At 54.6% G+C, this 23,909-nt stretch overlaps 1 protein-coding gene across 1 annotated transcript in view; it reads right to left on the bottom strand.

The window, feature by feature from the left end:
- The window catches only part of LOC140403961 (proline-rich protein 12-like), a 99,404-nt gene that overhangs the window by 49,841 nt on the left and 25,654 nt on the right, over positions 1-23,909 (bottom strand). The window contains 10 exon segments of the mRNA XM_072492254.1: positions 8,791-8,955; positions 8,957-10,279; positions 10,281-10,982; positions 10,984-11,039; positions 11,042-12,062; positions 12,064-12,291; positions 12,294-12,373; positions 14,758-14,812; positions 14,814-14,920; positions 16,361-16,473. Coding sequence (XP_072348355.1) covers positions 8,791-8,955; positions 8,957-10,279; positions 10,281-10,982; positions 10,984-11,039; positions 11,042-12,062; positions 12,064-12,291; positions 12,294-12,373; positions 14,758-14,812; positions 14,814-14,920; positions 16,361-16,473 — 3,850 coding nt within the window.

Below are 23,909 nucleotides of genomic sequence, written 5' to 3'. Positions count from 1 at the left end.
AAACTGCTTGGGGGGTTGATGGTTGGTAGGGGAGATGGGGCCCCGTGTGTGTGGGGGGGGCGGGGGCGTAGTTGGGGGTAGTAGGACTGGGCCTGGAAAGGCCGGATTGGTGGAAAGGTCGGGCTTTTCTCCCACGCTGGGAGTGGAATGGATGAGAGCTGCTGGTGGACAAGGGGGAGGGGGGGGGGGGGGGGGATGAGGGGAAGTTCCACACCTGGGGGGGGGGGGGGTCGATGGAGCGGCGGGAGTGGCCGGGGTCAGCAGGAGTCAGCTGACTTACGGGAGTGGAATGGGGGAGCAATGCAGCTAGGGGGGGGACCTACCTGGGGGTGGGGGGTGGGGGCGGGCTGCTGCTGGAATGGCCACGGGGGGAGCTGGAGTTGGTAGAGGAAGTCGGGGCGGGGGTCCGCCGCTGTAGGGAACGGGTCGTGCGGGGGGCGCGGGCACGTGGCTGGCCTTGGAAGGGCTATGGCTAGTCGGCGGGGAGGGGGGGTGAGTAGCCCCCTGATCCGGCTGATAACCTGGAATGTAAGGGGACGGAATGGGCCGGTCAAGCGGGCCCGGGTGTTCGCGCACCTGAAGGCGGATGTGGCCATGCTTCAGGAGACGCAGCTGAGGGTGGCGGATCAGGTAAGGTTGAGAAAGGGGTGGGTAGGGCAGGTGTTTCATTCGGGTTTGGATGCAAAAAATCGGGGGGTGGCGATCTTGGTGGGGAAGAGAGTGTCGTTCGAGGCGTCGAGCATTGTGGCAGACAATGGCGGTAGGTATGTAATGGTAAGTGGCAAGCTGCAGGGGGAGCGGGGTGGTGTTGGTCAATGTATACGCCCCGAATTGGGACGATGCGGGGTTCATGCGGCGTATGCTGGGCCGGATTCCGGACCTGGAGACAGGGGGCCTGATAATGGGGGGGGATTTCAACACGGTGCTGGACCCGGCATTGGATCGCTCCAGGTCTAGACGGGTCGGAGGTCGGCGGCGGCCAAGGTGCTGAGGGGGTTCATGGACCAGATGGGAGGGGTGGACCCATGGAGGTTTGCGAGGCCGGGGGGCTAGGGAATTTTCATTCTTGTCCCATGTCCACAAGGCCTACTCCCGGATTGTCTTTTTTGTCACGAGCAGGGCGCTGATTCCAAGGGTGGAAGATACGGAGTACTCGGCGATAGCCATTTCTGATCATGTTCCCGCACTGGGTGGACCTCGAGCTGGGGGAGAAGGGAGACAGCGCCCGCTGTGGCGCCTAGAGGTGGGGTTGCTGGCGGACGAGGTGGTGAGGCGGGCGGGTCCGGAGGTCTATAGAGAGGTACCTGGAGGCTTAATGACAATGGGGAGGTGCAAGTAGGGGTGGTCTGGGAGGCGCTGAAGGCGGTGGCCAGAGGAGAGCTGATCTCCATTAGGGCACACAAGGAGAGGGGGGGAAAGGAGAGAGAGGGAGAGGTTGGTGGGGGAGATGGTGAGGATGGACAGGAGGTACGCGGAGGCCCCGGAGGAGGGATTGCTTAGGGAACGGCGCAGCCTCCAGGCTGAGTTCGATTTGTTGACCACCAGGAAGGCGGAGGCGCAGTGGAGGAAGGCGCAGGGGGCGGTATATGAATACGGAGAAAAGGCGAGCCGGATGCTGGCGCACCAGCTTCAGAAGCGAGAGGCAGCTCGGGAGATCAGGGGAGTTAGGGATGGAGGAGGGAGCACGGTGCGAAGTGCGGTGGGTATCAATGGGGTTTTCAGGGACTTCTACGAGGAACTGTACCGGTCTGAGCCCCCACTGGAGGAGGGGGGGGGGGATGGGTCGCTTCCTGGACCGGCGGAGGTTTCTGAGGGTGGAGGAGGGGCAGGTGGCGGGGTTGGAGGCGCCGGTTGGGTTGGAGGAGTTGGTCAAAGGGATAGGGAATATGCAGGCGGGGAAGGCACCGGGGCCTGATGGGTTCCCGGTTGAATTTTACAAGAAGTATTCGGACCTGCTGGGCCCGCTGTTGGTAAGGACCTTCAACGAGGCAAGGGAAGGGGGGGCTCTGCCCCCGACGATGTCTAGAGCGCTAATTTCCCTGATCCTGAAGCGGGAACAAGGATCCCCTACAGTGTGGGTCATATAGGCCGATCTCTCTCCTAAACGTAGATGCAAAGTTGCTGGGCAAAGATTTTGGCCATGAGGATGAAGGAATGTGTGCCGCAGGTCATACACGAGGATCAGACGGGGTTCGTGAAAGGGAGGCAATTGAATACTAATGTACGGAGGCTCTTGAATGTTATAATGATGCTGACGATGGAAGGGGAGGCGGAGATAGTGGCGGCGATGGATGCGGAGAAGGCCTTTGATTGGGTGGAATGGGGGCACCTGTGGGAGCTGTTGAAAAAGTTTGGGTTCGGGGAGGGGTTCGTCCAGGTGGGTGAGGCTGCTGTATGAGGCCCCGGTGGTGAGTGTGGCCACAAACAGAAGGAGGTCAGAGTATTTCCGGCTACACCGGGGGAACAAGGGCAGGGGTGTCCCCTGTCCCCCCTGCTCTTTGCGCTGGCGATTGAACACCTGGCCATGGCGTTGAGGGAGTTGAGGAACTGGAGGGGGCTGGTGCAGGGTGGGGAGGAGCATCGGGTGACGCTCTATGCGGATGATTTGCTGCTGCTGCTGGCGGTCCCAGTGGGGGGGGAATGCCGGAGGTGGTGAGGATCGTTAGGGAGTTTGGAGATTTTTCCGGGTACAAGCTTAATATGGGGAAGAGCGAGTTGTTCGTAGTGCACCCGGGGGACCAGGAGAGGGGGATTGGTGAGCTCCCGCTAAAAAGGGCGGAGAGGAGTTTCCGGTACCTGGGGGTCCAGGTGGCCAGGAGCTGGGGGGGCCCTGCATAAGCTTAACTTCACGAGGCTGGTGGAGTAGATGGAGGAGTTTAAGAGGTGGGACCTGCTGCCACTCTCCCTGACGGGTAGGGTGCAGTCAGTTAAAATGACGGTGCTCCAGAGGTTTTTGTTCCTGTTCCAGTGCCTCCCTATCCTGATCCCCAAGGCCTTCTTCAGGTGGGTTAACAGGAGCGTTATGGGGTTTGTGTGGGCGCAGAAGACCCAGAGGGTGAGAAGGGTGTTCCTGGAGCGGTGCAGGGACAGGGGGGGTTGGCGCTGCCTAACCTCTGTTAGGGGGCCGCGGTGCGCAAGTGGGTGATGGAGGGGGATGAGGCGGCATGGAAGAGGCTGGAGGATGGCGTCCTGTGTGGGCACGAGCCTGGAAGCGCTGGTGAAGGCGCCGCTGCCGCTTTCCTCCAATGAGGTATACCATGAGCCCAGTGGTGGCGGCTACCCTCAAAGTTTGGGGGCAATGGAGACGTCACAGGGGGGGGGGAAGATGGAGGCCTCGGTGTGGTCCCCGATTCGGGGGAACCACTGGTTTGTCCCCGGGGAGGATGGAAGGAGGGTTCCTGAGCTGGCACAGGGCAGGTATGAGGAGGATGGAGGACCTGTTTGTGGACGGAAAGTTCGCGAGCCTGGGTGAGCTGGAGGAGAACTTTGGGCTCCCCCCGGGGAACACCTTCAGATATATGCAGGTAAGGGCGTTTGTTCGGAGGCAGGTGGTGGAGTTCCCACTGTTGCCGCCACGCGGGGTCCAGGACAGCGTGCTGTCGGGGGTGTGGGTTGGAGGGAGGAGGATCTCGGCAACGTATCAGGTGATGCAGGAGGAGGAGGAGGCCTCGGTGGAGGAGCTAAAGGGTAAGTGGGAGGAGAAGTTGGGTGAGGAGATTGACGAGGGGATGTGGGCGGATGCCCTGGAGAGGGTGAACTCTTCCTCCTCTTGCGCGAGGCTCAGCCTCATACAATTTAAGGTGCTGCATAAGGCTCACATGACCGGGACAAGGATGAGCAGGTTCTTTGGGGCGAGGACAGGTGTGTTAGGTGCTCAGGGAGCCCAGCAAACCACACCCACCTGTTCTGGGCATGCCCAGCGCTGGAGGAATTTTGGAAGGGCATAGCGAGGACGGTGTTGAGGGTGGTAGGATCCAGGGTCAAACCGGGCTGGGGGCTCGCAATATTTGGGGGTGGCAGAGGAGCCGGGAGTGCAGGAGGCGAAAGAGGCCGGTATTCTGGCCTTTGCGTCCCTGGTAGCCCGGCAAAGGATTCTTCTTCAGTGGAAGGATGCGAGGCCCCCAAGCGTGGAATCCTGGATCAACGATATGGCGGGGTTTATTAAACTGGAGAGGGTGAAATTTGCCTTAAGGGGATCGGTGCAAGGGTTCTTCAGGCGGAGGCAACCGTTCCTAGACTTTCTGGCAGAACGTTAGAAGATGGTCAGCAGCAGCAGCAACCCCGGGGGGTGGTCTTGAGAGGGTGTGTATATTTGCCTTTGTGTTGATGGAGGCTGTTAATTTATTATTATGTATATTTGGGGGGGGGGGGGGGGAATTGTTCTTTTCTTTCTTTCTGTATTTTGTTGTTGATATTTTGAGAAAATTTGAATAAAAATTATTTTTTTTTTAAAATAAGGTCATGTCGGATGTCCTAACTCAACTTCACTCTCTTCCGATCCCCACACCCCTCGCCAAACAGAACGCTTTACCTGTGGCTGTCGTTCTCCTTGCGATCCATTGGGTCGTAGAGGGCGGAGATGGCGGAGGTGATGCTCTTCTGCAGGTCCTGATTCTTGCTGACGGAATCCTCCTCGTCGGAAGAGAATGACGGCAGGGTCTCCAGGTTCTTCTTCAGGTCGTCGTCGAACCTCTTGCAGGGGCTGGCGCAGCTCATCAGGCTGTCGCTCTCCGAGGCGTCCAGCGGCCCCGACAGCATGGACTGCGCCAGGCCGAACAAGGCCTGCGCGGGCTGGTTGATGACCGACGACGGCCGCCCCTTCTGCGGGCTGGAGGTCGTGGCCGGCAGCTGTTGCCGCTTGCCCGACTTCAGGAAGTCCAGGAACGACGCCATGAATCCGGATTTCATCTCCGGTTGTTTCTCTTCCACCTCTTTTATTTTCTTCTTGATCTTTTCTTGGTTTGACTGTTCTCCAAGACGCTTTCCGCCGGGAGAGACTCTGGAGCCTCGATGGGTAAAAGGTCACTTGCCTTTGACCCTTGAACCTTGCCCTGTAAAAGGGGGGGGGGGGGAAATAAACACATGGTTGCTGTTACTAATTTTTTTAATTGGGGGGACATGGGTGACGAGACAAGATTATCCTGACAAGCAGTAAGACAGAGAACAAGAAGGGAGAGAAGGATAATTAAAATCTAGCGATTTGCTGATGCCAGGTTTGAAGGGGCAGAGGGAGCGAATAAACTCCTGTGAATGACTGAGCTAAGAACAGGAGGCAGAGTCTTCAGTTGGGGAGGGTGAGGAAGAATGTGGTCCTCCTGCATCCCTGGAATCCTTGGTCCCTCCAGCCCAGGCCTCTTGCGCATCCTTCGCCTCTTTGCTCCACCCCCGGTGGCAGAGCCTCCAGCTGACTAGGCCCCAAAGCTCTGGAAATCTCCCTCCCCTCCCCCCCCCCCCCCCCCCCCCCCCCCCCCCACCCCCCCCCCACCACCCCCTCCCCCAAAAGGGTACGGGCCTAATTTACTCAGCCTCTCATCTTGGGACAATCCCCCCCCCTGATTTCAGGCCCCACCCACCTCACACAAAGACACCTCCGGCATCTTCAATCATAGAATTTACAGTGCAGAAGGAGGCCATTCGGACCATCGAGTCTGCACCGGCCCTTGGAAAGAGCACCCTACCTAAGCCCACACCTCCACCCCTATCCCTGTAACCCCACCCACCTTTGGACACTGAGGGCAATTTTAGCGTGGCCAATCACCTAACCTGCACATCTTTGGACTGTGGGAGCACCCGGAGGAAACCCACGCAGACACGGGGAGAACATGCAGACTTCGCACAGACAGTGATCCAAGCCGGGATCGAACCTGGGACCTAGCGCTGTGAAGCCATAGTGCTAACCACTATGCCACCATGCTGCCCCCTCAGACACTCAACGCGATCATCTTCTGCCTCAAGGCCATTTTCCTGCCTGCTCACCATATCCCTCGATTCCCTCGGAGACCGAGAGCCTGTCTACCTCGACCTCAAATATGCTCGACGATGGAGCTCCCACAACCCTCTGGGGTAGGGAATCCAAACGGTCACAACCCCCTTGGAGTGAAGAGATTTCCCCTCATCTCGGTCCCAAATGCTCGGCCCACTTATCCCGCGTCTGCGTCCCTGTGTTCTGGATGGGAAGTGTGAAGATGTCAGGTGAGGGGAAGGCGAGGGCTCCACCGTGAGGTCCTGGAAGGGGAGCAGTTTTCACTCTAGACCCACACATTCTCCCTTGGTTTGCTTCAGCTTCCCAGGCAGCAAACTCGAGAATTCCCTTCATAAACCCCTGCACCTCATCTTCTCCTCTACGACACCCCTCAACCTGCCGCTTTGATGGGGCATTTGGCCATGGGAGTCCCTGCAGTGCAGGAGGCCATTCGGCCCATCGAGTCGGCACCGACCCCTGCGAAAGAGCACCTTACCTAGGCCCACTCCCCCGCCCCCATCCCCCTAACCCCAGGCGTTGATCATGGTCGATCCACCTCGGGAATCCACCTGCACATCTTTGGACACCAGGGGGACGGAGTATGGCCATCGATCTGCCCAACGCGGGTCGGTGTGAAACTCAGAATGATAATGCTCCTGCAGGATGCCTTGGAATCTAATTGTTCATCAGAGGTGCTACATAAATGAAAGCTTTTGTTGTTGAAGGGACACAGGTTGCGGGGACCCTCTTAGGATCATAGAATCTTGCAGCACAGACCAAGGTCATTCAGCCCATCAATTCAGCCCATCATATCTGTGCTGGCCCTTTGAAGGAGCGAGCCAATTAGCCCACTTCTCTTCCCCCAGAGCCCTGTGCAATCCCCCCCCCCACCTCCGGCAAATTTTCTTTGGAAATTAATCCAATCTGGGGTTTAACAAGGAAGTTCCCGAGAGGATGTTTCCCCTTTGCGAGGGCTCCTGGGACCAGGGGTACCAGTTTCAGAATAAGGCGTCTCTGTTTGAAGGTGGAGATAAGAAGGAATGTCATCTTACAGGGGGCTGTTAGCCGCTGGAATGCTGCACTGAATATACTGCAAGTTAAATTAGACAGAATGTTGATCAGCAAGAGAATCAAGAAGGGAAGTGGATTGAGGCCACGATCATATCAGTCATGAACCTATGGAATGGCGCAGGTTTGAGGGGCCGAATGGCCTACTTCTCGGCCCTTTCAGGCAACACTGTCATTACAGCACAGAAGAAGGCCCTTCGTCCATCATGCCTGTGATGGCGCTCCGTACGAACACATTACCCACTGGCACTCTCCTGCCTCCTCCCCGTAACCCAGCACATTTAACCTGGACAGATAACAGTCTGTAAAGTCGCCACACTCCCAAAGAACCATAGGCTGCATTCCCCTTTGAGAGAGAGAGAGAGAAAGGGAGGAGACAGAGAAAGGGAGGAGACAGAGAAAGGGAGGAGAGAGAGAGAAAGGGAGGAGAGAGAGAGAAAGGGAGGAGAGAGAGAGAAAGGGAGGAGAGAGAGAGAAAGGGAGGAGAGAGAGAGAAAGGGAGGAGAGAGAGAGAAAGGGAGGAGAGAGAGAGAAAGGGAGGAGAGAGAGAGAAAGGGAGGAGAGAGAGAGAAAGGGAGGAGGGAGAGAGAAAGGGAGGAGGGAGAGAGAAAGGGAGGAGGGAGAGAGAAAGGGAGGAGGGAGAGAGAAAGGGAGGAGGGAGAGAGAAAGGGAGGAGGGAGAGAGAAAGGGAGGGGAGAGAAAGGGAGGGGAGAGAAAAAGGGAGGGGAGAGAGAAAGGGAGGGGAGAGAGAGAAAGGGAGGGGAGAGAGAGAAAGGGAGGGGAGAGAGAGAAAGGGAGGGGAGAGAGAGAGAAAGGGAGGGGGAGAGAGAGAAAGGGAGGGGAGAGAGAAAAGGGAGGGGAGAGAGAAAGGGAGGGGAGAGAGAAAGGGAGGGGAGAGAGAAAGGGAGGGGGAGAGAGAAAGGGAGGGGAGAGAGAAAGGGAGGGGAGAGAGAAAGGGAGGGGAGAGAGAAGGGGGGGAGAGAGAAAGGGAGGGGAGAGAGAAAGGGAGGGGTGAGAAAGGGAGGGGAGAGAGAAAGGGGGGGAGAGAGTAAGGGGGGAAGAGAGAAAGGGGGAGAGAGAAAGGGGGGAGAGAGAAAGGGGGGAGAGAGAAAGGGGGGGAGAGAGAAAGGGGGGAGAGAGAAAGGGGGGAGAGAGGAAAGGGGGTGAGAGAAAGGGGTGGAGAGAGAAAGGGGGGAGAGAGTAAGGGGGAGAGAGAAAGGGGGAGAGAGAAAGGGGGAGAGTGAAAGGGGGAGAGTGAAAGGGGGAGAGAGAAAGGGGGAGAGAGAAAGGGGGGAGAGAGAAAGGGGGGGAGAGAGAAAGGGGGGAGAGAGAAAGGGGGGAGAGAGAAAGGGGGGAGAGAGAAAGGGGGGGGGGAGAGAGAAAGGGGGGGGGGAAGAGAGAAAGGGGTGGGAAGAGAGAAAGGAGGGGGAAGAGAGAAAGGGGGGGGGGGAAGAGAGAATGGGGGGGGAAGAGAGAAAGGGGGGCGAGAGAAAGAGGGGAGAAAGGGGGTGAGAGAGAAAGGAAGGAGAGAGAAAGAGAGGGCTTGGTGACACTTCCCAGTCTAACTGCCTCCTGAATGACCCGATTGAACCTGTCTGCACCCAGTCCCTCGGCCAGCCTGTTCCAGAACAGAAAAGGCTGCCTTTGAAAATAAAACTCTCAACTTGCGCCCTGTGGTTTTTCTATAAAGCTGCTCGACATAAAACCTCCCAACTTCCGGTCCCGTTAAAAAGAGAGAAATCAGTGAAAGGTGCCGTTACCTTGCCAGACTTCACTTGTTTTTCCATCTTAAAACCCTCGTTTTCATTGTCCGCTCCCTTCTTTCCCCTTCCCCGGCCGCGCCCCCTCTTCTTGGGGCCGTCCTGAGCCACGCCCTGAGGCGTCTCGAGGGGCCGGATTCTCGGCCGCCCTCTCGGCCGCGGGGGGGCCTTTCTCCTTGGGCTTCGAGGCCCGCTTGGCTTTCTTCTTGCCCCCATTGAGGTTGTTTCCCGAGCAGAAGTCGATGTCGGAGACCGGGCTGATGTTGGTGCGGGTCCTGCAGCTGGAGATCAGGTCGGGCAGCAGGTCGGGCAGCCTGCGGTTGTTCAGCCGGATGTCGGCGGGCACGTCCTCCTTCTCCTCGTCCTCGAACTCGTACTCCTGGGCGTAGTTCTTCTTCGGCGGCTGAGGGGGAGAGTCCTTCTTCTTCAGGAGGTGCAGGGAGGAGGTCTTCAGGAACTTCTTGGTCTTCATGGAGCAGAAGCTGGCGGTCGTCAGGGGTGACTTGATGTCGGCGCTGGTAGGCCCGTGGCTTGGCTGAGTCAGGCCCAGGTGCTCAGCCTGAACGGTGGATTCCATGTCGGACTTCATGCCAACCGAGTCGAGGTCCAGGTGCACGCTCTGTTGGGTGTTGCCGGTGTCAGAGGAGCAGTAGCCCTGGAAACTCTGGTTCGAATGCATCATTTCGTAGCTGGACTTCATGCCGTTGCTCCTGTCCATCGCCTGGTTGCCCTCGTCGCCACACTACGCTTGCTTGCTGTACTCCTCATTGCCACATGGTCCCGAGCAGAACATGTCCTCCATTCCCGGGAAAAAGTTCCGCTCTTCGTCCTGCAGGAGAGAGTCCGGGAAACAGATCGAGGTGAGGGGGACGAATCTCTGCTTGGCGCCCTGGGGGCTGGCGGAGCTGAACTGGTCCTTGGCCTCCAGCTGCTGCTGAGAGACCTGCTGGGAAGACTCGGACGCATCCAGCTGCAAGGACTCGCCGGACTCGGGGAGCATATGTTGCTGCGACTGGACTTGGCTGCTCTGGGATAAGTGGCTCTCCAGGTGGAGGTCGGGCTCCAGGAACTCCTGCATCTCCTGCGACTGCATGCTCTCGGACTGAGGGAGGCCCTCCATGCCCTCGGGCTGCAGCCGCTCGGACTGCAGCTGCCCCTGTATCTGAGGTGACTGCGGGTCAGCCTGGATCTGGTGGGAGTCCATCAGGTGGGCATCCATTGACGATGCCCGAGGGTGGACATCCATGGCCTGCGATCGCACGTGGGCCTGCATCTGCTGGCTCTGCAGGTGGGCCTCCAGCATCTGCAGCTGCGGCGACTGAGCCTCCGAGTGCAGGCGCTGCGACTCCATCATGTGCACGTCCAGCGGCGTCTGCACTTTGCGCTGCTGCGCCTGCAGCTGGCTCTGGGTGTGGGTCAGGACCGACTGCAGCAGCTGCGACTGCTGGCTGGAGGTCTGGTGCGCCAGGGGCAGCTGCATCTCCGGCGAGGGTGTCCAGCATCATCTGGGAACTCTGCTGGTTCTGCAGGATGCCGTGCGTCTCCATCTGCGAGGCCTCCGACGCCAAGTGATGGGCCCGGGAGCCTTGCTCCGGAGTTTTCTGCAGGTAAGAGTGGCCGGGGTTTATCTCTTTGCTGGACGCGTCCATGTGCGGCGTCTGCAGGTGGTCGACCGACTTCTTGATGTCTTGAGCCAGGCTGTCAATGCTGTTGGGCTGGTGGCTGTAATGCACCACCGAGGTGACCAAGGCGTCGGAGGACGCGCGCCCGTGACCGTACTCTTTCTGCCTCTCGCTTTTCTTCTTCTCTTTCAGACCTTGCAAGGACATCTCCAGGACCTGACTGTCCAAGCTCGAGTTGGTCCGAATGACGCTCTGAAGGTGGTACCTCTCTTCCGACTTGGACATTTCGTAAACCATGCTCTTGGGGGCCCGGTCCTCGCACTCCACCAGGCTCTGCGTCGAGACCCTTGGCGGGCTTTGGGAATCCAGTAGGTGCTGAATGAGGAAATCCTCGTCCTCCGTCCTTTCAGACGACAGCAGATCCGAGTCAGATTTCGTCTTACCATAGGAGGGGGTCCTCTCCAACGGCGGCTGCGAGGACTGGAAGCTTTGTGAGTGGGACGACTGTATAAAAGAAGGGGACAAAACAGAGGACAGGTACTTCTGCGACTGGCCTGGGGAGGCCACACTTTTGGGAGCGGCTCCCAGTCGGGGACTGGAGGGGTCGGATTATCTGAGAGGGGCTGTATCGGGCAGGCTCTGAACATGGCTGGCTGAAGAATAGACGATCGATTGCCCGTGGGAGCTCAAGGCCGGGGAATGTCCGGTGGCGTAGCTGAGAGACGGGCTGGCGGTCGGCATGCCCTGCGAATGGGCAGGGCCGTAGCTCTGGCCCTGACTGACCGACGCGTGGGGCTCCGTCTGGACACTGTAGCTTTGGATGGAGCCGACGGAGGTCAGCCCCTGCAGCTGCTCCGGCGAGTAGTTCTGCGCTTGACTGACGCACGTCTGCAAGGCCTGCGACTGGCTGCTGGAGTAACTCTGGGCCTTGCTGACGGTGGTCAGGTCCTGGGACTGGCTGGAAGTGTAGCCTGGCGACTGGCTGACGGCGGCCAGGTTCTGGGCCTGTGTCACGCTGTAGCTCTGCGACTGGCTCATGCCGAGCAGGTTCTGCGACTGCCCCGGGGAGTAGGCCTGGGGCTGGCTGGAGATGACCGAGCTGGCCTTGGGCGTGGAGGAGGAGTAGTTGTGGGACTGGCCGCTGGAGGAGATGCTTTGGCACTTGGGGGTGGGGGTGGCTCGCTGAGCCTGCCGAGAGGCCGAGTAACTCTTCGATTTCGAGGAAGACGACGATGACGAGTAGCCCGGCGACTGGATGATGGGCCTGTAGCTCTGCGAGTGCTCGCCGCGGGCCTGGGAACTCTTCTGGCTGCCCTCGCTGCTCACCGGGGACTGCTCCCCCAGCGGACTGCAGGAGAGGGTCGAGTGCCGTGGCATCTGCTGGAAACTGTGGCTCCCGCCGCAGCTCAGGTAGTGCTGCAAGGAGTGATGGGAGGCGGGCAGCTGGGCCTGTGCGCTGGAGGGCCGCTGGTAGTGCTTAATCACACTGTCTTGACGCGGGATGGCTCGCTCGATGCCGGAGGCCGGCGAGCTGGAGAAGACCGAAGTGTTGTACAGCTGCGAGGCCTGCTCTGAAGGCCCCAGCGGCGACGAGAGCAAGTTGAACTGCGACTGCAGGTGCCGGGAGGCCGACTCTTGCGCTGTGCGGTAGGGCCGAGCTCTGAGATGGCAAGCCGGTGCCCAGGACGGCGCTGCCGAGGCGGTCAAAGGTCAAGGAGGATGGGACGCTGGACTGCGACGACTTGATGTGGAGGAGGGGGTCGTGGGGGGAGAGTAACCCATTGGAGCTCGGGCTGAAGGTGGCATCCTGAAGGGTCAGCGATGACGTCACTGGGAAACTCCGCCCACTGAAGGAAGCCGGATGTTGATAGGCCGAGAGAGGGCAGATGAAGATGGAAAAGTCCCAGAACCGGGAATGGCCCCAGAGATGAAAAGCTCCGCTGGTCCTGGGGTGTGCATGGCTAAAAAGACAAGAGGGAGAGAGTGAGAGAGGGAGGGATTATTTAACATAGATTTTACAGTAAAGAAACAGGCCATTCTGTCCAACAGATCTGTCATGTTAAATGGTACAACTCTTCTGTGTCTGGTTATACAGGAGTCTGCTAACTGATTTATGCTCACTGTGTCTGACTATCAAGCCTGGGTGTTGACTCAGAGCAAAATCAACAGACACAGAGGAGCTACTAGAAGCTGAGCTGTAAGCATGGGGTAGACATTTTCAAGAATTGTTTAAAACTCAAAGTTCCTACACATTTCGAAATGAGTGTCATCTCTGCATGGCTCCGAAGAAAATCAAATACAGCAGTCCTCGAGACTTTACGACGTTTGATCTATGATGAGTGGCACTTAAATATGTTGAAAAATTGACACGCTGTTTCAAGTTTGCGACGTTGGGTTTGACTTCACAATGCCACCCCAGCCATTCTTTTATATTTTGACTAGTATGATTTATAAAGTTGATCTATTTTGAACAAGCCCAGGGGAAAACTCTGCTCTGAACTACTTTTAACGCAATTAGATCCTTTTCTAAATAATGAGACCAAAACTTACACACTACCAGATGTGATCTCACCATGATCCTCTACTACTGCAGCAATTTTTCCTACTTTTATATTTCATCCTCCTTACAGTAAACACCAATAATCTATTTTCCTTCCCAATTACTTGCTGTACATGCATGCCAACATTGAGTTCGCAGGTTCAAACGATCAGTCCTGCAATGAAGGGCTCGCCTAATGAGGAAGGGTTGAGCTCGTCGGGCCTATATCCATTGGAGTTTAGAATCATAGAGTTTAGAATCATAGAGTTTAGAATCATAGAGTTTAGAATCATAGAATTTAGAATCATAGAATTTAGAATCATAGAATTTAGAATCATAGAATTTACAGTGCAGAAGGAGGCAATTTGGCCCATCGAGTCTGCACCGGCCCTTGTAAAGAGCACCCTGCGTAAGCCCGCACCCTATCCCCGTAACCCCCACCAAACCTTTTTGGACACGAAGGGCAATTTATCATGGCCAATCCATCTAACCTGCACATCTTTGGACTGTGGGAGGAAACCGGAGCTCCCGGAGGAAACCCACGCACACACGGGGAGGATGTGCAGACTCCACACAGACAGTGACCCAAGCCGGGAATCGAACCTGGGACCCTGGAGCCGTGAGGCAACAGTGCTAACCACTATGCTACCGTGCCGTCCAAGAAGAATGCGAGGAGGCCTTATTGAAACATCTATGATCCCGAGGGAATTTTTTGTTTTTCTTCTTAAATTTAGAGTATCCAATTCTTTTTACCAATTAAGGGGCAATTTAGCGTGGCCAATCCACCTACCCTGCACATCTTTGGGTTGTGGGGGTGAGAACCACGCAGACACGGGGAGAATGTGCAAACTCAACACGAACAGTGACCCAGGGCCAGAATTTAACTGGGTCCTCGCCGCCGTGAGATGGCAGTGCTAACCACTGCGCCACCCGTGCCACCCTCAACCAAGTTACTGATAACAGTTTAGAAATAGTTGAGGTCCCAGCATTGATCCTGTGGCGCTCCACTTGTTAAAGCTGGTCAATCCACAGAAGACCTATTTATTCCTATTCTCTGCTTCCTGTTAGCTATCCAATTCTTTATCCATGTGAATATGTTTTCCCCCTACGCCACGTGTGCTTGTCTTATGTAGTAACCTTTGTTGTGGTGCCTTATCAAACCCCTTTGGGAAATCCAAGTACAATGCATCTACAGGTTCTCCTTTATCCACATTTGTCTGTTACTTACTCAAAAAGCTCTTGTTAAAAATGGTTTCCCTTTCACAAAACCATGTTGACTCTGCCCGATCACATTATTAATTTACGAATCAATTGTTTTGGTGGTGCGGGTTGAGCGTTCTGAGCATGTGCGAACTTTGAGCGGACTTTTTCAGTCTGCAAGAAGTGACCAGTAAGCAAGACCTGTTTTACTAGAGTTCCTGTTTTCAGAGTTATTACTGTTATTGTTAAACTTTAAGATGCATTTATATGGCTATTAATTGCTTCTCTCATTTGTTTTAAATTTCTACTAACAATGTATTTGTGCGAGGAAAAATCATTAAATTAACAACTATTTTGTGAAAACCTTGAAAATGTTGTTGCAATGTGTCTCTGCCCTGTTTCTCATTCTTGGTCGCATTTGGCCAACAGCTTTGCAGTTTTTAAGATATTGTATTTCTTGGTTAAACTCTCCCCGTTGTCGAGACTGCCGATCTCCCCCATCCGACAGCCCTGCTCATAAATAGCAGGAGTGAGGAATGGGCTGGAAAGCCACTATTGCGACGTACTAGACAAAAGGCAGTCAACATCTCGTGCTGCGTCACCAACCTGTTTGCCAGGATGGAGTCCGGAACTGCGAGAGGAGGGAGGAGGCGGAGGGTCCCCGGCTGCGGAGCCCTCGATTCCAGAGCCGAGATGAGGTTCATGACAGATGCGTCGGGGGTGGTACTGCCAGCGTGGTGAAGCCCGGTCTCGAACAGGCCCGACAGGCCTAAGATGGAACAAATGAAAAATCCATAAGTTTAGGAAACTGCAACTTCATTTTGGTAAGGAAGAAAATAAGCTGCATTTACATAGCACCTTTCACAGGCTCAAGATGTCCCCAAAGCACTTCACAGCCAGTGAGGTAGTTGGCAAAGTGTGGTCGCTGCTGTCGGAAGCGCAGTAGTCAATTTACTCACAGCAAGCTCCGGCAGAGAGCAATATGAGACAACAAAGATCAGACAATAGCTTTGAGTGATGGGGACTAAATATTGGCTAGGACACTGGGGAGAACACCCCTGCTATTCTTCAAAATAAATATCTTGCCCCCACCTGAGACAGGAGATGGGGCTTTGGCTTAAGATCTCCGAAAGTCAGACCAGTCTCCAGCTTGGAACAGGAACCCACAACATTCTGACTCAGAGATAGGACTGCAACCCACTGAGCCATGGCTAATGATGGCTTTTCCCCCCCCCACTGTAGCTCACCCCTTCCTCCACAGCCATCAATCAGGTAGAAATGAGTGACAGCACTGAGCTGTGTGATGGGGAAGAATCTGCCTTCTATTCCTTAGCATCGCAGCTTAGTGCCCGAGCCCAGTATTCTTGAGTATTTTAAAAATAAATTTAAAGTGCCCAATTCATTTTTTCCATATCAGGGGCAATTTAGCATGGCCAATCCACCTACCCGACACATCGTTGGGCTGTGGGGGTGAGACCCACGCAAACACAGGGAGAATGTGCAAACTCCACACGGACAGTGACCCGGGGCCAGGATTGAACCTGGGGCCTCGGTGCCGTGAGGCAGCAGTGCTAACCACTGCGCCGCCGTGCTGCCCATAATGGTTAATACAGTGTCGTTGCTGGAGTTGGTCATCTCTGGATTTCCCCCAAAGCCTATCCACTATCTGCAAGTCACAAGTCAGGAGTGTAATGGAATACTCTCCACTTGTCTGGATGAGTGCAGCTCCAACAATACTCGAGAAGCTCGACACCATCCAGGACAAAGCAGCCATGCTCGATTGGCACCCCTTCCACACTCACTCATTCCCTCCACCGCAGGTGCACAGTAGCGGCCGTGTGTATCATCTACAAGATGCACTGCAGCAACTCAACAAGGCTCCTTCCACAGCACCTTCCAAAGCCCCACCCGTTACCATCTCGAAGGGCAGCAGGTACGTGGAAACCCCAATGACTGCAAGCTCTCCGGGTCACGCGCCATCTTGACTTGGAAATATAATCGCTGTTCCTTCACTACCGTGGGGACAAAACCCTGAGACTCCCTCCCTAACAGCATGGTGGGTGTACCTACACCTTATGGACTGCAGGGGGTCAAGTCTGGGCCTCACTGCCACCTTCTCAGGGACAATAAATGACAGCCGATAATTGTCGGCCTAGCCAGCGTTTCAACAAACAAATATGTTTTTTAAAAATGTAAGGTTGCTACTCACCCGCCGGATGATGATTGGTCGCATAGCCTTGGAGAGGATGGGGCGTTGCATACGCTTGTCTATGCAGGATGTCTGTTTCAGGGTGTGAACTGCGAGAGGCTCCATACACCAGACTGGATAAGAAACACATTTTCAGAAATTGAGCAGTTATTAGGTGCGGAGTGAAAGGTGGACATATTCGGTCTCGAGCAGTTAACCTTCTGCCCCCACCTATCAAAACCTCCCCCCCCCACCACCCCCCCCCCCCCCCCCCCCCCCCACAATCCCCCCCTCATTATTGTCAAGCTGCCAACTGTGGTGGGATAAATTAGAGCTTTTCTCACATGACCTGTGCTCCTTGCATATTGCCATTGATTAGGGTCGCCAACTATAACTAAATGCATTCCTGGAGGTTGTGTCACATGACCCTCTCCCCCTCCCCCCCCCCCCCCCCCATACACACTCCATCCATCATTCGGACAACACACCCACCTGTGTGACGTCCGGCCTTCCTTCACCAACTGGAAAGCAAAATCAAAACTCATTGCTCAATTGGACGATACTTGGCATTCAGTCAAGTAACCTTCCACCAAACACGGTGGCGCGGTGGTTAGCATTGCTGACTCACGGCGCCAAGGTCTCAGGTTCGATCCCGGCTCTGGGTCACTGTCCGTGTGGAGTTTACACATTCTCCCCGTGTCTCCGTGGGTTTCGCCCCCACAACCCAAAAGATGTGCAGGGTAGGTGGATTGGCCATGCTAAATTGCCCTTTAATTGGAAAAATGATTGGGTACACTAAAATCTTTTTTTTTAAGTAAACCTCCACCAACAATCCTCCCACCCCCTCCACCGCACACCCCCTCCTCCCCTCATTCTCAATATTTTCTTATCAGGTGAAGAGAAATGTTCAAAGAAAATGACAAATAAAAAATCTTCGGCGGCACGGAGGCAACAGTGGTTAGCACTGTTGCTTCACGTCACCGAGGACCCCGGTTCGATCCCAGCCCCGGGCAACTGCCCGTGGGGAGTTTGCACATTCTCCCCGAGTCTGCCTGAGTCTCACCCCCACAACCCAAAGATCTGTAGCATAGGTGGATTGGCTGCGCTAAATTGCCCCTTAATTGGATTTTTAAAAAATTGGGCACTCTAAATTTATTTGAAAATAAAAAAGTATTTTCAAATGCCCCACCGATTTTTTTCTCCAGGGTTGGTGCACGGCACTGTCCAGGAGATTGAGAGCAGCACGGTGGCGCAGTGGTTCGCACTGCTGCCTCACGGCACCGAGGTCCCAGGTTCAATCCCGGCCCTGGGTCACTGCCCGTGTGGAGTTTGCACATTCTCCCCGTGTTTGCGTGGGTTTCGCCCCCACAGACCAAAGATGTGCAGGTTAGGTGGATTGGCCACGCCAAATTGCCCCTTAATTGGAAAAAATGAATTGGGTATTTTAAATTTAAAAATAAAAGAGTCTGCACGCTCTCCCCGTGTCTGCGTGGGTTTCCTGTTTTCTGTCTGCTCCGGTTTTCTCCCACAATTCCAAAGATGTGCGGGTGAGGTGGGGTTACGGGGATAGGGTGGTCGAGTGGGCCTTTTGGAGGGCCGGCGCAGACTCGATGGGCTGAATGGCTGGGAGGGTTCACAATCCATTTATTGCTCAACATTTCCATCGTCATGGAGTTCCGCCTCCCCGCACCGACTGGAAAACCAGGCTTCTCACAACCGGATTGGATGACTCCTGGCTGCCAGACAAACAGCGAACCGCACCTGCAGCGTCTTTCGGACAATCAGCAAAATCGGTGCAACGAAACAACAGTGAAAAAAAAAGGTCCTATAATCTTTTAAATATATTTGAAAGTCCCTGGGGTTTTCTCTGAGCAACATTGTGGGGATTAACCTACCATGGAGACTCCAGCTCAGCCCTGCCTTCCTCGATGGGGATCCAGGGGGGTGGGGGAGCTTTCGCAACCCCAGGCTCACTCCCAGAGCCTGGCCCAAGCTCTCAGTACTAGGCTTATGGGAAGCACCAGGAAGTGCTCAGAATACCCATTCTGGCCTATTTCAGCACCTTGCGTTAATGATTCAAAGCCAGATTTGACACAGGGGACAGTCTAACTGGGCTGGGCTGACTGCAACAAAGACTAGTTTGTTGATCATCTCATGTTTTCCATACAATCGCATAATGCCGAAGGAGGCCATTCATCCCATTGAATCTGCGCCAGCCCTACAAAAGAGCGCTCTACTTAGGCCCACTCCCCCCCGTCCTTTACCCGTAATCCCACCCAACCTGCACAACCCTGGACACGAAGGGGCAATTTATCATGGCCAATCCACCTAACCTGCACAGCTTTGGACTGTGGGAGGAAACGGGAGCACCCGGAGGAAACCCGCGCAGACACGGGGATAACGTGCAGACTCCGCACAGCCAGTCACCCAAGGCCGGGTCCCTGGCGCTGTGAGGCAGCCGTGCTAACCACTGCGCCACTCGCAGGGTCGAAGTCACTTTGTTTCCGTTTCTTACCCCTTTTGTGTGGCCCACCTCCCCATCCACCCCCGTTGCCTGGAATAAGCGACACGGCAGCACAGTGGTTAGCACCGTTTGATCCCCAGCTTGGGTCATTGTCTGTGCACGGTCTGCGTGGGTTTCCTCCGGGTGCTCCGGTTTCCTCCCACAAGCCCCGAAAGACGTGCTTGTTAGGTGAATTGGACATTCTGAATTCTCCCTCCGTGTATCCGAACAGGCGCCGGAATGTGGCGACTAGGGGCTTTTCACAGTAACTTCATTGCAGTGTTAATGTAAGCCTCCTTGTGACAATGAAGATTATTATTGTATTATATCTGGTGTGTGGCCATACTCCATAGCGGTGGATTACTGCTCCAGGATGTTTGAGGCCCACTTCACAGAAAATACAGGGCAGAAGATGCCCTTCGGCCCATCGCGTCTGCACCGACACATGAAAGACATCTGACCTGTCTACCTAATCCCATTGGCCAGCACTTGGCCCTTAGCCTTGAGTTAAGACGTGCCAAGTGCTCATCCAGGTACTTTTTAAAGGATGTGAGGCAACCCGCCTCTACCACACTCCCAGGCAGTGCGTTCCAGACCCTCACCACCCCTCTGGGTAAAAAGGTCTTTCCTCACAGCCCCCCTAAGCCCCTCACCTTGAACTTGTGTTCCATCCCAGGCAACAACTTCACCATTTCTGACAAGATTTTCTTGCAAACTTCCTCACAGCGCCAGGGACCCGGGTTGGATTCCAGGCTTGGGTGACCGTCTGAGTGGAGTCTGCACGTTCCCCCGGTGTCCGCGCGGGTTTCCTCCGGGGGGCTCCGGTTTCCTCCCGCAGTCCAAAGATGTGGTTAGGTGGATTGGTTCATGCTAAACTGCCCCTAAGTGGGGTTACGGGGATCGCGTCTCAGTAGGGTGCTCTTTCAGAGGGTCGGTGCAGACTCGATGGGCCGAATGGTCTCCTTCTGCATTGGAGGAATTCTATGACGCTGGTCCACCAGACCAATAATCCAGGCTGATGCTCCCAATACCGGCACTGTGGGAGTTTTAAAATCATTAATTCATGGGAAATGGGAGTCGCTGGCTAGGCTGGCATTTATTGCCCATCCCTAATTGCCCTGGAGATGGTGCTGGTGACCTGACCTCTTCAACCCCTTGCAATCCATCCTGGTGCAGGTACACCCACTGCGCTGTTAGGGAGGGAGCTCCAGGATTTAGACCTAGTGACAGTGAAGGAACCTTTGGGTATTCCCAAGTGAGTGGTTTGGAGGGGAACTTCAAGTTGGTGGCGCTCCTGTGTGCCTACTGCACCCTTGCCCATCTAGGTGGTAACCGTCGTGGTTTGGAAGCTTGCGTTAAGCATCTGGAGTGCTGCTCCGTTGGAGATGCTGTCTTTCGGATAAGACATTCCACCAAAGCCCAGTCTGCGTTCACAGGTAAAAGATCTCATAGGGCAGCACGGTGGCGCAAGTGGTTAGCACGGTTGCCTCACGGCGTAGAGGTCCCAGGTTCGATCCCGGCCCTGGGTCACTGTCCGTGTGGAGTTTGCACATTCTCCCCGTGTTTGCGTGGGTTTCGTCCCCACAACCCAAAAAAGATATGCAGGGTAGATGGATTGGCCACGCTAAACTGCCCCTTAATTGGAAAAATAAAAATGAGTTGGATACTCTAAAAAATTTTTTTTTAAAGATCTCATGGCACTAGATTGAACACCAGGAGAATCCTGGTCAATATTTATTTATTTATTGAGGAGAAGGAGAGTTCTATCTGGTCTACTGGTCTGTAGTTATTCCTCACTTTGAAAACAAGAATGATCTGGTCCTTAGCTGTTTGTGGAATCTTGCTGTGCACAAATTGGCTGCCGTGGTTCCGACATCACAACTGCGGCTACACTTTAAAAACTACCGCTTTGGGTAAAGAGAGATTTGGGGGTGTCCTGAGGTTACGAAAGACGCTATATCAATGCAATTCTGTCACTACCTCAGAATTCACCCCCTCCTTCACGTCTGAAACTGTGACACTTATTCTGATGATCTTGGTACCACCAGAGCTGCAAGTTGCAGACTCCCTCCCTGGTCGAGTTGGCATTGCCCAATTTAGCACCAGGATGAGCACAAGTACCATAGAATCGCTACAGTGCAGAAGGAGGCCATTCGGCCCATCGTGTCTGCACCGAACCTTAGAATGTGCCCACGTCCGCCCTGCCCCATCCCTGGAATCCCATAATCTGACCTGCACATCCCTGGACACGAAGGGGCAATTTATCACGGCCAATCCACCTAACGTGCACATCCTTGGACTGTGGGAGGAAACCGGAGCACCCGGAGGAATCCCACGCAGACACGGGGAGAACGTGCAGACTCCACAGTCACCCGAGGTCGGAAGTGGACTCTGGTCCCTGGCGCCGTGTGATAGCAGTGCTAGCCACTGTGCCGCCCATGTATGCACAAAGGATGAGGATAATTTCCTTTCTCAGCAGTGCTGGTCAAGGGAGAAATGTCACCATTCTGCTTTGTCTATTGCGCAACGAGAGTTTTTCGCTATCAGGTGGAGGGTCGACTTTTTAAAAATTAATTTACGGGATGTGGGCGTGGCTGGTTAGGCCCAGCATTTATTGCCATCCCCAGTTGCTCTTAAGAAGGTGGTGGTGAGCTGCCTTCTTGAACCGCTGCAGTCCCTGAGGTGTAGGTACACCCACTGTGCTGTTAGGGAGGGAGTTCCAGGATGTTGCCCCAGCGACAGTGAAGGAACAACCAATATATTTCCAAGTCAGGGTGGGGAGTGACTTGGAGGGGAACCTCCAGGTGGTGGGGTTCCCAGGTATTTGCTGCTCTTGTCCTTCTAGATGGTAGTGGTCGTGGGTTTGGAAGGTGCTGTCCAAGGAACCTTGGTGAGTTCCTGCAGTGCATCTTGCAGATGGTACACACGGCTGCCACTGTGCGTCAGTAGTGGAGGGAGTGAATGTTTGTGGAAGGGGGAAAAAATCAAGCGGGGCTGCTTTGTCCTGGATGGTGTCGAGCTTCTTGAGTGTTGTTGGAGCTGCACTCATCCAGGCAAGTGGAGAATATTCCATCAGACTCATGACTTGTGCCTTGTAGATGGTGGACAGGCTTTATTTTGGGGGGGGGGGGGGGGGGGGGGGGGGAGACACAGGAGGCGAGTTACTCACAGTAGGATTCCCAGCCTTTGACCTGCCCTTGTAGCCACAGTATTAATATGGCTAGTCCAGTTCAGATTCTGATCAATCACAACCCCCGGGATGTTGATTGTGGGGGATTCAGCGATGGTAATGCCATTGAATGTCACTTGTACGAGATGGTCATTGCCTGGCACTTGTGAGGCGCGAATGTAACTTGCCACTTATCAGCCCAAGCCTGGATATTGTCCAGTTCTTGCTGCCTTTGGACAGGGACTGCTTCATTAATTGAGGAGTCACAAATAGTGCAAACATCCCCACTTCTGATCTTATCATAGAATTATCATAGAATTTACAGTGCAGATGATGATGGAAGAGAGGTCGTTGATGAAGTAGGTGAAGATGGTTGGGCCTAGGACTGGTCTAGAATGTTCCCTCAACCTCCAACAATGAACTTCCTCAGCACTGCACTGGAGTGACAGCCTCGGATGGTGAAGGGTGCAGTCCGCATGCACACTATTTGAACTCAAGGACAAGAGACCCAGCAACTGAGTCAAGTCAACACTTGTAATATGTATCCACTTCCTTCGCACTTGCTACTCTCTCTTTGCCAACCTCTTTATGTTCCCTCCCACCTCCATCGCTCTTGCCTCTCTCTCTTCAATTCTTCCACGCTCTCCTCTATTACTCCTTCCTACGTTATGTCACTCTCTCACTAATCTCTGCATAATGCTCCATCGCGCCCCCCCCCCCCTGGCCCGGTTCATTCTTTAGCCGCAGTCCCGAGATGTCATCGCATGGTGTGTACTCGCTGCAAATGCAGCCATCTGGGCTGAGGGGGGAATGTTGGCAAGGGTAAAGTGGGGAAAACTCCTTCAATAAGCGTCAAGAGATTCAAACATATATCCCATGGCCTCTTAGTCTTATGCACTTATGCGAGAGTCAGATTGGCCACGACAGTGATAGCCTTTGTTCGTTTGCTCAACAATGGACTGGGTCGCGTGCGCCGGGAACAAACCTGTATTTGTATAGCGCCTATCACATCCTCAGGATGTTCCCCAGCCCCTCACAGGCATTGAAACACTTTTTGAATGTTGCAATGTTGGAAAAGTGGCAGCCAATGTGCACACAGCAAGATCCCACAAAAACAGCAATGTGATAACGACCGGGTTTCTCCTTTTGGCTTACCGGTTACAAGTTAAATATTGGCCAACACTCCTAGAAGAGCCCCTTGCTGCTCTTCCTCGAACAGGGGCCTGCAGTATCTTTTGCGCCCACTTCAGCCTCGTTCTAATGCTTTACCCGAAAATGACAGCCTCTAATGGTGCAGCACTCCCTCAACACTGCACTCGGAGTGTCGGCCTAGATTAACTGTTCAAGTCTCTGGAGCAGGGCTCGAACCTACAACCCGCTCCGGTGAAATATCATGCGAGAAAACTGTTCTCCTGCTCCCTATCCCTTTGGCCTTGATGCAAAGCACTATGCAGGACCCAGTGAAGGTGGCCTGATCTGTGCCGGGTGCAACTGCTACCTCAGAAATGTTGGGCTGATGGCACTTAACCCCAGTATTAGGCTTGAGTATCACTGTAGATGTGAACTGTGGAGGCCAAATATTACAATTGGTGCTGTCAGCAAACACAAAGTCAACCCATCGTTCTAACCTCACATTACTTTGGAGAGGCAGCTTTGTGCGATGCCAGCTGTTCAAGTGCCACAGAACTGCTTCTGATGCCTGTGGAACTCCCCCACCCCAACCCTTTGCTATCCATGAGACGTCACGTCGTGAACTCTGCCCCTTACACACAACAGTCCAGACGTCGGGTTAATCATTGCCCTCGCACGCCAACAGCTCGGAGATGAATGACCCACTCACTGAGCCAGCTTCCTGGAGTCAAGCCCAAACAAGCCCAAGTCTCAACTGGCCTCAGTAC

The sequence above is a fragment of the Scyliorhinus torazame genome, chromosome 29 (genome assembly GCF_047496885.1).
Source record: "Scyliorhinus torazame isolate Kashiwa2021f chromosome 29, sScyTor2.1, whole genome shotgun sequence".
Taxonomy (NCBI): Eukaryota; Metazoa; Chordata; class Chondrichthyes; order Carcharhiniformes; family Scyliorhinidae; genus Scyliorhinus; species Scyliorhinus torazame.
Note: the sequence above shows the minus strand (reverse complement) of the source record. Positions and strands in the feature narration are given on the sequence as shown.